General features: G+C 31.1%; 1 protein-coding gene across 2 annotated transcripts; it reads left to right on the top strand.

The window, feature by feature from the left end:
* The first annotated feature begins 433 nt into the window (after positions 1–433).
* On the top strand, positions 434–7,088 carry LOC145086871 (Cleavage and polyadenylation specificity factor (CPSF) A subunit protein). 2 transcript variants are annotated; one of them, XM_079024713.1, is made up of 16 exons: positions 434–857; positions 1,103–1,237; positions 1,337–1,416; positions 1,537–1,623; positions 1,713–1,800; positions 1,911–2,071; positions 2,154–4,023; positions 4,092–4,402; positions 5,187–5,296; positions 5,381–5,493; positions 5,574–5,729; positions 5,823–5,964; positions 6,051–6,127; positions 6,204–6,349; positions 6,417–6,525; positions 6,611–7,088. In XM_079024713.1, the coding sequence occupies exons 1-16, from the start codon at positions 684–686 to the stop codon at positions 6,809–6,811; spliced, it is 3,960 nt and encodes a 1,319-aa protein (XP_078880839.1). In that variant the 5' UTR covers positions 434–683; the 3' UTR covers positions 6,812–7,088. The 2 variants fall into 2 exon arrangements, with proteins under 2 accessions (XP_078880839.1, XP_078880838.1); XM_079024712.1 differs by having other exon boundaries at positions 5,187–5,493.
* Positions 7,089–13,306: the final 6,218 nt, after the last annotated feature.

Here is a 13,306-nt window from a genome sequence, read left to right as displayed (position 1 = left end):
ATAAGTGACAAAAAAATAGAAACATATATTGATCACTCAATATATTGAGTGATTAATAGAAAATAATAAATAGTTATATATAACATTTTGATTATAACATTTATTTTATAATAACAATGATGTAACATATAAGATACATTAAAAATGATGCTATAACATGTTTTAATGTATCGTCTTTACTTAATAGTGTTATACATTACTTAATAGTGTTATACATTGAAAACCTAAAATGAATTTTCATTTTATGTAAAGCGAAAAGAATACATCGTTTAATACCAGATGAATATTAACTATGTCACGTTTAAGAATCATCAACCTAAAATAAAAATAAAAAATAAAAAAACATTTTATCACTTTCCATTCTAATCAGATTCATGTGTCGTCCTTATCAAATAAACCAATATTAATAACTCAAATTAGCAGTCGATTTCCATATGGCATGTGGCATATGGCGTATGGGGGCTACATGACACTACGCTTGTTGCCTTGTTCCTCGTTTCGTTTCTCCAAAACCACTGCTCGTGTCCCAATCTATCAGCAACGAACCCATCACAAACAATTACAGACAGATACTGCAGATGCATTATTATTGCATATATAACTCATCTGGCTTTTCAATTCTCTCGTGAATTCATAATTTTAATAAGCAACCCTAACTAATTCCTCTCCGTCGACGTGTGGTTATGGCGGTTTCAGAGGAGGAATCATCGTCGGCGAGTCGGAACAACTCAAGATCACCGTTGCCCCGCGGTGGCCCTCACTACCTCGCTAAATGTGTTCTTAAAGGAAGCGTTGTCCTTCAAGTCGTCTACGGTCACATCCGATCCCCTTCCTCTAAAGACATCGTTTTCGGCAAGGTTTTATTTTGCTTTCCTTTGCAAAATTCAACTCAATTTCATGTTATATAACGGTTTCTATGCAGATATTATGCCCAATTTTTAGAATATAAAACAGTAAAAATTGTCCCAAAGCCTTATTAGAAGTGGTTCGAACTTCGACATCACACTGCATATGCAGTAGAAAAGCGCTTTCTGATTGCTTGTAAATGATGTATAATCAGGTATTTTAATATCTAACGTTTCCCCCCATCTTATTGGTGCAGGAAACATCCTTAGAGTTGGTAGTAATCGATGATTATGGAGTCCTCCAGTCCATATGTGAGCAGCCTGTATTTGGAACAATTAAAGATGTTGCTGTTCTTCCCTGGAATAAGAGTTTTCATAGAGCAAGTCCACAGGTACATTCACATCATTTGATTTCTAAAATCTTATTAGTGTTCTGGAAAAACCTATTGCATTTGCTTGTTAAAATCTTGTTTGCTTGTATGCTGTTGTAGGTACAAGGAAAAGACCTATTGCTTGTTACTTCAGATTCTGGAAAACTCTCAGTTCTCACATTCTCAAATGAAATGCACAGGTTTCTTTTCTTGTTCTTTGCATACATACAATGATCACAAAAAGACAGGTCTTATTTCTCATTTAATTGCTCTATACTTTGTTTTGTAATACTGTCTTGCTGTACACTCCACTTGCTTAGGTTCTATCCTTTGACACAAATTCAACTATCCAGCTCACCTGGAAACCTAAGGCATCATGTTGGAAGAATGTTGACTGTTGATTCCAAGTAAGTTTCTATTATGGTTGAATTAGTTTACACTTGACTAATATATGGAGTTTCCAGCATATGTAACTGTTTTAATTCTCATTTTTCAGTGGCTGTTTCATTGCTACAAGTGCATATGAGGACCGTTTGGCTTTGTTCTCAGTTTCTAGTTCAAGTGATGCTGACATCATCGATAAGGTTAACAACTTCTTCTATCATTATATTGGGTTCTTAAGATTGTAAACATACTGATTCATCAAGATTCAAGATTCAAGATTTAAGATGCCCTTTTTTTCTTTTACTTGCAGAAAATATTTTTTCCTTCTGACACTGAAATGAATACAAGTACAAGCATTGGAGTTCCTGGTATACATGGTACTATATGGAGCATGTGCTTCATCTCAAAAGATTTGAGTCAAAGTCAACCGAGTAAAGAGCACAACCCTGTGTTAGCCATTCTTTTAAACAGGTATGATAATTAATTAATTCCTTATTGGTTAAATCATACTGAGGATTTATCCATTTAGGTAAGTTTGCTTTTACTTTTGCAGAAAGGGGTCACTACTGAATGAGGTTTTGTTATTAGAGTGGAATACTAGGGACAAATTTGTCCATGTACTTTCTCAATATGCTGAGCTTGGACCACTGGCACATGATATAGTTGAAGTTCCCCATTCTTATGGATTTGCATTTCTTTTTAGAGTTAGTGATGTTCTTTTGATGGATTTTAGAGATGCACACAACCCTTTATGTGTATACAGAACAAGCCTAAACTTTTTACCCTTGGTGATAGATGAGCATAATTTTGTAGACGAGTCATATAGAACAAATGATGTTGATGAAGAAGGTAACATCTGCAATGTTGCTGCATCTGCTCTTTTAGAGCTAAAAGACATAATTAAAGAAGATGACCCCATGAATATAGATGATGATTCTGGCTATTCATCAAAGTCAACATCCAATAGAGTTATCTCATGGACCTGGGAACCAAATGTAGAAAACCCAAGAATGATCTTTTGTGTGGATACAGGCGAGCTTTTTGTAATTGAACTCACTTCAGACTCAAATGGTCAAAAAGTCAAAGTCAACCTCTCTGACTGTCTCTACAAAGGTTCACCTTTCAAAGAGCTTTTATGGGTTGAAGGTGACTTTTTAACAGCACTTGCTGAAATGGGAGATGGAATGGTTTTGAAATTTGAAGAAGGAAAGCTCCACTACAAAAGCCTTGTTCAAAACATTTCACCAATCTTGGATATGTCATTAGTGGATTACCATGATGAAAAACATGAACAAATGTTTGCTTGTTGTGGAATCACACCCGAAGGATCTTTGAGGGTAATCCGGAATGGAATCAGTCTAGAAAAACTTTTAAAAACTGCCCCTGTTTATCAAGGAATCACAGGTACTTGGACAATTAAAATGAAATCAACCGATTCTTTCCATTCTTTCCTTGTGTTATCTTTTGTAGAAGAGACACGTGTACTTTCAGTTGGTGTTAGTTTCACAGATGTAACCGATTCAGTTGGATTCCAACCAGATGTTTGTACATTAGCATGTGGTGTTATTGATGATGGAGTGTTGGTTCAAATCCACCGTAATGCAGTCCACCTATCTTTACCTACAACCTCTGCTCACCCTGATGGCATCCCTTCCACATCTCCAAATTTTACATCTTGGTCCCCTGATAACATGAACATTAGTCTTGGAGCCATCGGGGGTAAATTTGTAATTGTAGCAACTTCAAATCCATGTTATCTATTCGTTCTTGGAGTCAGACATGTGACACTTCATCAATATGAAGTGTATCAAATCCAAAATGTCAGATTGGAATACGAATTGTCTTGCATTTCCATTCCTCAAAAGCCAATTGAGATTGGAATTGGAAATGGGAATGGGAATATGTTTGTTATAGGGACACATAGGCCTTCTGTAGAGGTTCTATCTTTTAAACCTGATGAAGGTATAAAAGCTGTTGCAATTGGATCAATTTCATTGGTGAACAGCATTGGGACAACTATAAGTGGCTCTGTACCACAAGATGTGCGCATTGTACAAGTTGATAGAGTTTATATACTTTCAGGGCTTAGAAATGGCATGCTACTTAGGTTTGAGTGGCCTTCTGTCTCCACAAACTCACCTATGCGTTCTTCAATGATGACAAAAGACGAATATACCCCTGTTTGTCTTCAGTTGATTTCAATCCGACGTATTGGAATCACACCTGCTTTCTTAGTTCCACTGAATGATCTCCCTGATGCTGACATCATCGCCCTCAGTGACAGACCTTGGTTATTACAAACTGCAAGACACAGCCTTTCATACACTTCCATCTCATTCCAAGCTTCCACACATGCAACTCCTGTATGTTCAAGTGAATGCCCTAATGGGATCTTATTCGTCTCAGACAACAGTCTCCATTTGGTAACACTTTTTCAAAATTACCAAATTACCCTCGCATCTTTATGCTTTTAACATTTTTTTTGTTTTAGTTGGAAATGGTGCATAGCAAGAGGCTGAATGTGCAGAAGTTTCACCTTGGAGGGACACCACGGAAGGTTTTATATCATTCTGAAAGCAAATTGTTGTTGGTTTTGAGGACAGATTTGAGTGATGATTCGTGTTCATCTGATATCTGTTGTGTGGACCCGTTGAGTGGTTTGATTTCATCATCTTTTAAACTTGAGCCTGGAGAAACAGGGAAGTGTATGGAGTTGTTAAAAGCTGGAAGTGAACAGGTGTTGGTGGTGGGCACTAGTCTCTCCACTGGCCCTGCCATAATGCCAACTGGTGAAGCCGAAAGGTTAAATAATATACTCTACTCTTGACTAAATTACAAAAACAGTCCCTGTGCTTTCTGATTTTTACCATATGTAGTCCCAATTTGTAACTCTTCTCAGTTTTGGTCCTTATTGAAAGTGTTCCATGAAGCATAAGGCAAAACCTATAAAAATAGGACTGAAATGAACAAGGTTTCAGTTTTGGACTGAAGTATGGTAAAAATCAGAAAGTACAGGGACCAATTTTGTAATTTACTCTTCTTTTGAATAAACTACAAAAATGATCTTTGTGGTTTGTTTTCAGTTTAGTACAAAATCAGAGTATTTTTCAGTTTTGGTCCTTATTTTCAATGGTTCATATTGGTTTTTTGTCTTTATTTTGAGGTTCCATGGTCCAAAATTGATATGAAACCTTGAAATAAGGATTAAAATTCAAATAAATATTACAAATTTGGACTAAACGTGGTACAAATTAGAAAGCACTAAGACTATCCTTGTCATTTACTCTTCTCTTGAGTAAATTACAAAGATGGTCCCTATGCTTTCTGTTTTTTTTACTTTGCTTAGTCCAAAATTTAAACTTTTTTCAAATTTGGTCCCCGGAGCTTTCTGATTTGTCTTTTTTTCAAGGTTTCATATCGATTTTCATCCTTATTTCAAGGTTCCATGGACTAGAATTGATATGAAACCTTGAAATAAACACAAAAATTGACAAAGGTTTGAAGTTTGGACGAAACACAGTAACAATAAGAAAGCATAAGGACCCGTTTTGTTATTTATGTGAGTTTTGAATTGTTATGTTTACAGTACAAAAGGCAGATTGATAGTCCTGTGCCTTGAACACAAACAAAACTCAGACAGTGGATCAATGACATTTTATTCAAAAAGAAGTTCCCCTTTTTGCGACTATGGAGGAGGTGAGCAACTTTCAAGCAGTAGTCTTTGCAGCAGCCCTGATGATATTGATAATAATAGTTGTGATGGAAATGGAATCAAATTAGAAGAAACTGAAGCATGGAATTTAAGATTAGCTTATGCAACAAATATGCGTGGCATTGTTCTTGCTTTATGCCCCTATCTTGATTGCTATTTCTTAGCCTCTGCTGGTAGTTCTGTAAGTCTCTTCCTCTTCTTCTGACTAAATTACAAAAAATGGTAATTTGGTAATTTGTTTGTTTGTTTGTTGTTGTTTAGTTTTATGTATGCAGCTTTCAGAATGATAGCAGTTTAAGGGTGAAAAGATTGGCTGGTGGAAAGACACGGTTTATGATCATGACTTTGACCACTCATTTTACTACCATTGCTGTTGGTGATTGTCGTGATGGCATTCTTTTCTATGCTTATTATGAGGTCACACTCTCCTTTACTCCTTTAATATTATTTTACATTCTTTATTAATAATAAAAAATGTAATGTGATGAGATGAATTTTATATGTAAACAGGATGCCAAGAAGGTGGAACAATTATACAGTGATCCTGTTCAGAGATTGGTTGCTGATTGCCTTCTTATGAATATTGATACAGCTGTTGTTTCAGATCGTAAGGGCAGTATTGCTGTCTTGTCATGTTCCCATCATTCTAGTGGTAACTTTTTTTAAAATTAATAATTTTTATTTTGTTATTATTATTTTTTAATATTTGTATTAATAAATATCCAATGTAATACGCAGAAAATGCAAGTCCTGAATGTAACTTGAAGGTTTGTTCTTCCTTCTATATGGGTGAGGTCGCAATGAGCATCCGAAAGGTATATATAATATATAACTTTAAAAAAAAAAAGTAAAAATGTTTTTTTTTTTGGATTTACATTTTATTTTTGGTAGGGTTCATTTTCATACAAACTTTTGGCGGATGATGAAATGAGGGGGGATTGCAATATTGCAAGTTCAATTATGGATTCATCATCACATAGTAGTATTGTCGCAAGCACTTTGTTAGGAAGCATAATTATCTTTGTTCCTATATCAAGGTATTATAATTTATAATTTATTATTATTATAATTTTAAATAACAAATTTATTTTTTGTTTATTCAAGGGAGGAATATGAGCTTCTAGAAGAAGTACAATCGAGAATCGCAGTTCATGCTTTGACGGCTCCTATCCTGGGTAACAATCATAACGAGTATCGCAGCCGTCAAAGCCCGGTAAAAAAAAACAATTAACCTTAAACTTTCCAAAAAAAGATATATGTGTTTTATTTTATTTATTAATCATTGTGAGCTGAAACAGGCGGGTGTAGCAAAGATTCTGGATGGTGACATGCTGTCACAGTTTTTAGAGCTTACAAATACCCAACAAGTAGATGTTCTAGCAGCATTACCACCATCCCATACTCATAATAATATTTTCACAAAGCCGCTATTTTCAACAAGTATTAATGTTAATAAAGTTGTTCGACTTCTTGAACGCGTTCACAATGCTCTAAACTGATTTCAAGCTGAACAATTGCCAAAGTAGATAAAATTTCGATTTTTTTCTTTTGGGATTTTTTTCTTTTTTATTTATTTATCTCCCTGGTATATGAGGAGGAATCTCGACTACTTTATGCTTTACTTGGTTGGCTTTTGTTGTATAGAATGAGAGCTAGAAGATCATTAAGAGGGTTATCATATGTAGTTTTTTTTTTTTTTTGAGGCCAAAGATTCTTTTTGTATTTCTAGATTTATATTTATATGTAAATACAGACAGACTGGGATTCAGTTTTCAACTGTATTTTCAATTTTCCACATGGGTATCAGACAAGTTTGTATGTCGATTTACAAATAAAATTAAAACATATTCAATACAATTCAAAAATAAGAATAATAATAGAACAAATCCATGTGCGTGGCAATTGACCCTATGTAGTATAGACTATAGCAATGCAAAATGAGTTGGGAATTGTTTTTTTCATGTTTTTGTATGAACTTTTAAATAATCGAGTCAACTTTAGATACGTTATTATTATTTTAAAAACATGGGAGTAGTTTAAAGTTTGACTAACTAAATGTGGCTAAGTAGAATAATTCATTTCCGTATTTAATTTACTTTAATTTGGTGGACGCGGTCGTACATCATTCTTTAGTTGGTAAGTGGGGATTTGTTCACTACGTAAACTTCAGTCAAAAGACTTTCTGGTAGCGACCGACCCTAAAAGAATTAGATTGTTATCAAAATATATAGATTTTTGTTTTATTCATATTTAATCGAATCAAATCTCCTTATAAAAAGGAAAATCGACTTTGAATAATATATATATATATATATATATATATATATATATATATAGAGAGAGAGAGAGAGAGAGAGAGAGAGAGAGAGAGAGAGAGAGAGAGGTTCAAATGTTTTCACTATCTATTGTGTGCATGTATGACTGATTCTAGACCAATCATTTTAGTTATTTTAAGAAAGTAATTAATGTATATTAAATGCTGAAGATGTAATTAATACCTATTATATTTATTAATTACTTTCTTAAAATAACTAAAATGATTGGTCCAGAATCAGTCATACATGCACACAATAAATAGTGAAAACAAAATAACCTAACCCTATATATATATATATATATATATATATATATATATATATATATATATATATATATATATATATATATATATATATATATATATATATATATAGAGAGAGAGAGAGAGAGAGAGAAATAGATAGGTTCAAATGTTTTCACTATCTATTTTGTGCATGTATGATTGATTCTGGACCAATCATTTTAGTTATTTTAAGAAAGTAATTAGCATATTAAATGCTGAAGATGTAATTAATATTCATTATATCTTCAACATGTAATATGCATTAATTATTTTCTTAAAATAACTAAAATGATTGTCCAGAATCAATCATACATGCACACAATAGATAGTGAAAACAAAATAACCCAACCATATATATATATATATATATATATATATATATATATATACGGTTAGGTTCAATAGAGAATCATAATTAACAAGGAATTAAGGAACCAATCGTGAGCGTCGGAAATCATAATGATCAACGGCCAAGAAAATAGACGTGCACTTTTATATTGGACACATATAAACCAGATTATATCAAAAAATCCACTTCTTTTTTTCGTTTAAACTTTTTTTAGGCCACATTTTGTATAAAAAAAACCTAATATACCGTTGTTCTCGATTTTTTGTCCTCTTTCCATAGAGATCCATATTGATATATAAAAAACAAAAATTTTGTTTCGAAAAAAACCCACTTCATTTTGTTAGTTTTTTCAATATTTAAGTTTATTTTTATAAAAAGAACTAATTATACAAAAGATATTATTTTTTTGTACTCTATTAATAAACATCAACACAGACTAAAAAAAACTAATTATACAAAAAATATTATTTTTTGTACTCTATTAATAAACATCAACACAGACTAAAAAAAAACTCGAATAGTATAGATTCACACTGTGAATCTAAATTGTAAATATTTCAATTTTCAACAGTCACAATGTGAAAAAGCTCGATCAGTTCAGATTCACATTGTGAATTTGACTTACTATTATGCACACTTTGAATTGGAGAAGGTTAAAAAAAACCTCGGTCAGTGTAGATTCACATTGTGAATCTAAACTGTAAATATTTTAATTTTCAACATTCACAATGTAAAAAGCTCGATCATTTCAAATTCACACTGTGAATCTTACTTACTATTATACACACTGTGAATTTGAACATGTTCACAATATGAATCTGAACAGGTTCACAATGTGAATCTGAACTAAAATAACGTTTTTCTTACATGAATATAAATCTTTGTTTAAAAAGTATAAAAAAAACATGAATTTTGATATATTTATTAATTTTTTCTATAAAAAATAGACCTTAACTTTTCAACAAAGAAAATAAAGTGAGTCTTTTTCGAAAAAAAAAAATTCGTTTTTTATATATATCATCATGGATCTCTTTGGAAAGAGAACGAAAAATCGTGAACAATAGTATACTCGGTTTTTTTTCGATAAAAAACATGGCCTATAAAAATTTAAACGAAAAAAAGAAGTGAGTTTTTGTTATAATCCGGTGCATGTGTGTCCATTGTAAAAGTCTACAACCATTCCTTTTGCCGTTGATCGTTTTAAATTTCGACGCTTTGGATTGGTTCTTTGGTTCCTTAGTTAATAATGGTTATTTATTGTGTGCCAGAAAGCACAGATCTGGAACATCGGATGAAATATAATCAAAGGTCATGATCTGAGGGTCTATGATAGTACAATAGGGTAAAATGTATCATATAATCATACAAATTTCAGTATAAAAGTATTGTAGTCAATTAAGACAAATTTAAAAAAGGAAAAATCGAGATTTATGGGATAATTAATGATTTTGATCTAAAAAATCTGATTTTTTTTCAAATTAATTCAATTTCAAACGTAATTTGTAAATATAAACCGATTTTATTCTATTAGAATGTTATTTTGTTAGAATGATATTCTGTAATTCTGTCAGAATGACATACAACTATGAACATAATATTATAAAAACATATTATCAAGACCAATAATTTTTAATGAATATAAATTTTATATAAGACGAACTTTAATAGTTTAGAATAGGTAATTACATTCATTCTTAAAGAATACAACTATGAACATAAATTAATTCATTTTTGAAATCACTTGTAAAAAAAATATTGGCATTCTTGAAAGAATCCTCATTCACTTTCTTGTTTCGTTTCTAGATGTCTTGTGTATGTTTGACCTCTAAGCCACTTCAAAATATGCTAGCATTCTATGAGATTGACATTATGTCAGAATTGTATTGCATGTGAATAATTTTATACAAGGAGTCTTTCCCATTAGGTCTTCAAGCCATTATTCAAGTCATTTCTATCACAAATTCATTGCCAAATATTTTATAGTGATACACTTGTAACAACTGCACATTAAACATATAACTAATTAACTACAATTCTATCAGAATACATCAATAATATTCTTACAGAATAAACTATTCTTGCAGAATGGTTTTGAATATTCTTAAAGAATTTGTATTATCAAGAATATACCCAAGGAACAAAACATTGAGTCCTACCAATAAAACACTTAGCATCTGAAAAATAAACACAACACAAGCAACCACATTATGATAAAAAGGGATGCGAGTTTAGAATAAAAAGAATGGTGTATATTCTAACTTCACAGAAAATCAAAACTATGAACATAAAAGTACAACTCCATTTTAGATATATGATGGAAATTCACCAAGTACACTGAAGTTTATGAGAAAGACTACAAATAGAATAAGCTTACTGTAAATTTCACAATTGAAAAGTTAAAGACCTATTTTTGACTAAATGTTAAAAAGTTGCAGCTTCATTTTCGGAGTGAGAAGAGTGATAGTTTATGGAAACTATTAAGATAACATGAGTCGTTTCAGTATATAATTGTAAACGCAAACCTGATGTGTCAGCAAAAACATTCAAGTACAGATTACAATAAATCCTAGAAGCTAAGTAAAAAAAAAACCTTAAGTACACAAATTTTGAATAACCGGAGTACTGAAACTCTGAAAAAGATGAAAAAACATACCAAATTGATTGATAGACGAATTTGGTTGATTAACAATTAGTTTTTACAAAATAACATGAAACTGTTAGTTCATCTACGGAATAAAATTTGATTTATTCCTCAACCGAAACCGTAATTTCGGATTTCAAAAACTGCCATTCTTACACGCTAGGAAGAATTAGTAAATATTAAACATAATGAGTGATGAATTTACTTACATAAAGACCTGTTGTTGATTTATTCCTCAGACTTGTTGACGAGTCTTAATCGGATTTAATGGAACCGATTTGGGTTTCAGACCTGTTGACGAGTCTTGATCGCAGTGGTTTTTTGGAGTGAAAAAGGTTTGAGGATTTTGGAGGTTTTTTGATGGAAGAAGATATGAATTGAGCGAGTGAGTGTTTGGAATTGTTAAGAATTGAAGAAATTAAAAGATGAAGGTTGGCGAAGAGAGGAAGTGGGCAGCGGTGATGGTGATGGTGTTGATGCCGATGATGAACGTGTTCGGCCACAGACATAACTAGGTCAAATATATTTACTTTATTTCCTTAATTGCATGATTTCAATTAAATAATTTCCTTAATTAAAAGTACAAAAGGTCCAAAATACCCTTTAATGATTTATTTAATTATTTATTATTTTCTTGAATTCTCATTGATGCATTTAGACACACAATAATTGCTAGAAACATTTGAACCTAGCTCTCTCTCTCTCTCTCTCTATATATATATATATATATATATATATATATATATATAGAGAGAGAGAGAGAGAGAGAGAGAGAGAGAGAGTTAGGATTATGTGTAACCTATAAATATTATGTGAATGTATGACTAGATGTGGACCAATCATTATAATAACATGATAGTAATTCAGTTAATTAAATCAATTATTACAAAAATTAATTACTCTAATTTTGGAAACTTAATCAATAAATTATAAACAAAATCCATAATTTTTGGATTAACCCTTACTAATCTCCATACCATCACCGATCATTAGCATACCTGTCTTTGTCGCTAACCCTACAATTCGATTCTCATGCCCCCTTGTTACCGCAATTTCATTGTGGTGAAGACTGAGATTCTTTGACTCTATGACCAAGAAATTTTGTTAAGCCAAGCAGTGATGTAAAGACGATGTGGGCAATATTATCTCCGAGAGTTTCTTGAATTTTCAAGGATGTCTTTACAACTCTGTAAGTTTCTTAAATATTGTTTCACTTTTTGGATTGTTATTGATTCATAAATTTACTTTTTGGCAATTTAATATTGTTATATTAGAATCACAAATCTAGTTTACAGTAAATTTAACTTTTGATAATGGATTCTTGATTTCATTGTTCAACTATGGAGATAATGCGTATGTGAGATTATTATGAACAATAGTCTAAAATTTTAGTTATTATTATTATTTTCATGTCATGACAATTAAATTTTCAAATCTATTTTGTAGTTGTTTGAAGTTGAACCGCATGACCTACAATTCAATAATCAAAAGGTAGGACTGTTATTGATATTATTTAAGAAAGCATTCTATGATATTCTATAAGAATGCATATTCTTTTGTGATGTTTCTATATTTTTTAGAGTCATGCTTAATCTATATAAAGAAAGAGATAAACAAAAGTTGCTATTTTGTTCTTCCTTTTTATTGTTCCTATATTCTTTTGCATGTTATAAAGAAACCTCATTCTAAAAGAATGTACATTATTTCAGCATGTAATTGTAATGTTTTAGAATGCATCAACAAATTATATTCAGTTTTGTATTAATTTTTGCATAATTATCAGGAGAATGTGTCAATTTTGCAATTAGAATAACTATTATTTTGATGCAAATTCTTATTATTTAGAAAATATGCAATCCTATTATTTAAAAATGCTTAAGCCGTATGAAATATTTTTAATGATCTTGTATTCTGTAAGAATGGTTAATTCTAAAAGAATGCAGACACAATAATAAAAAAGATTAACCAAAATAATGAAGGTATTCTTAAAGAATGTTCAATATTCAAAATTTAGTATACAATATTCTTAAAGAATGTATGAACAATAATCAACATTAAAAAATCTTCAAACAACTTTACCAATCATATAAAAGATACGTTTGTTATTAAAATGTAAAAGACATAACTTTATTTTTTAGAAATTTAATTTAAATAGCGTCCCATAATATTCTTACTTTCTATAAATATTTATTAACCAATTTGACTAATTTAATCCTACAATTAATTAAGTTAATTAAATGTAATTATCTATTAATGATATCTCATGTTAATAACATGTACCATGCGATAAAAACCCTTAATTGTTTTTCAATCAAACGGACAAGAAATGGTCATACATTCATACAATATTTGTTGTTCACGTTTGATCCTCTCTCTCTCTCTCTATATATATATATATATAT

Source organism: Lactuca serriola, chromosome 2, assembly GCF_051521515.1.
Source record: "Lactuca serriola cultivar US96UC23 chromosome 2, Lser_US96UC23_V15, whole genome shotgun sequence".
Classification (NCBI taxonomy): domain Eukaryota; kingdom Viridiplantae; phylum Streptophyta; class Magnoliopsida; order Asterales; family Asteraceae; genus Lactuca; species Lactuca serriola.
This window is presented reverse-complemented; position numbering and strand designations above follow the sequence as displayed.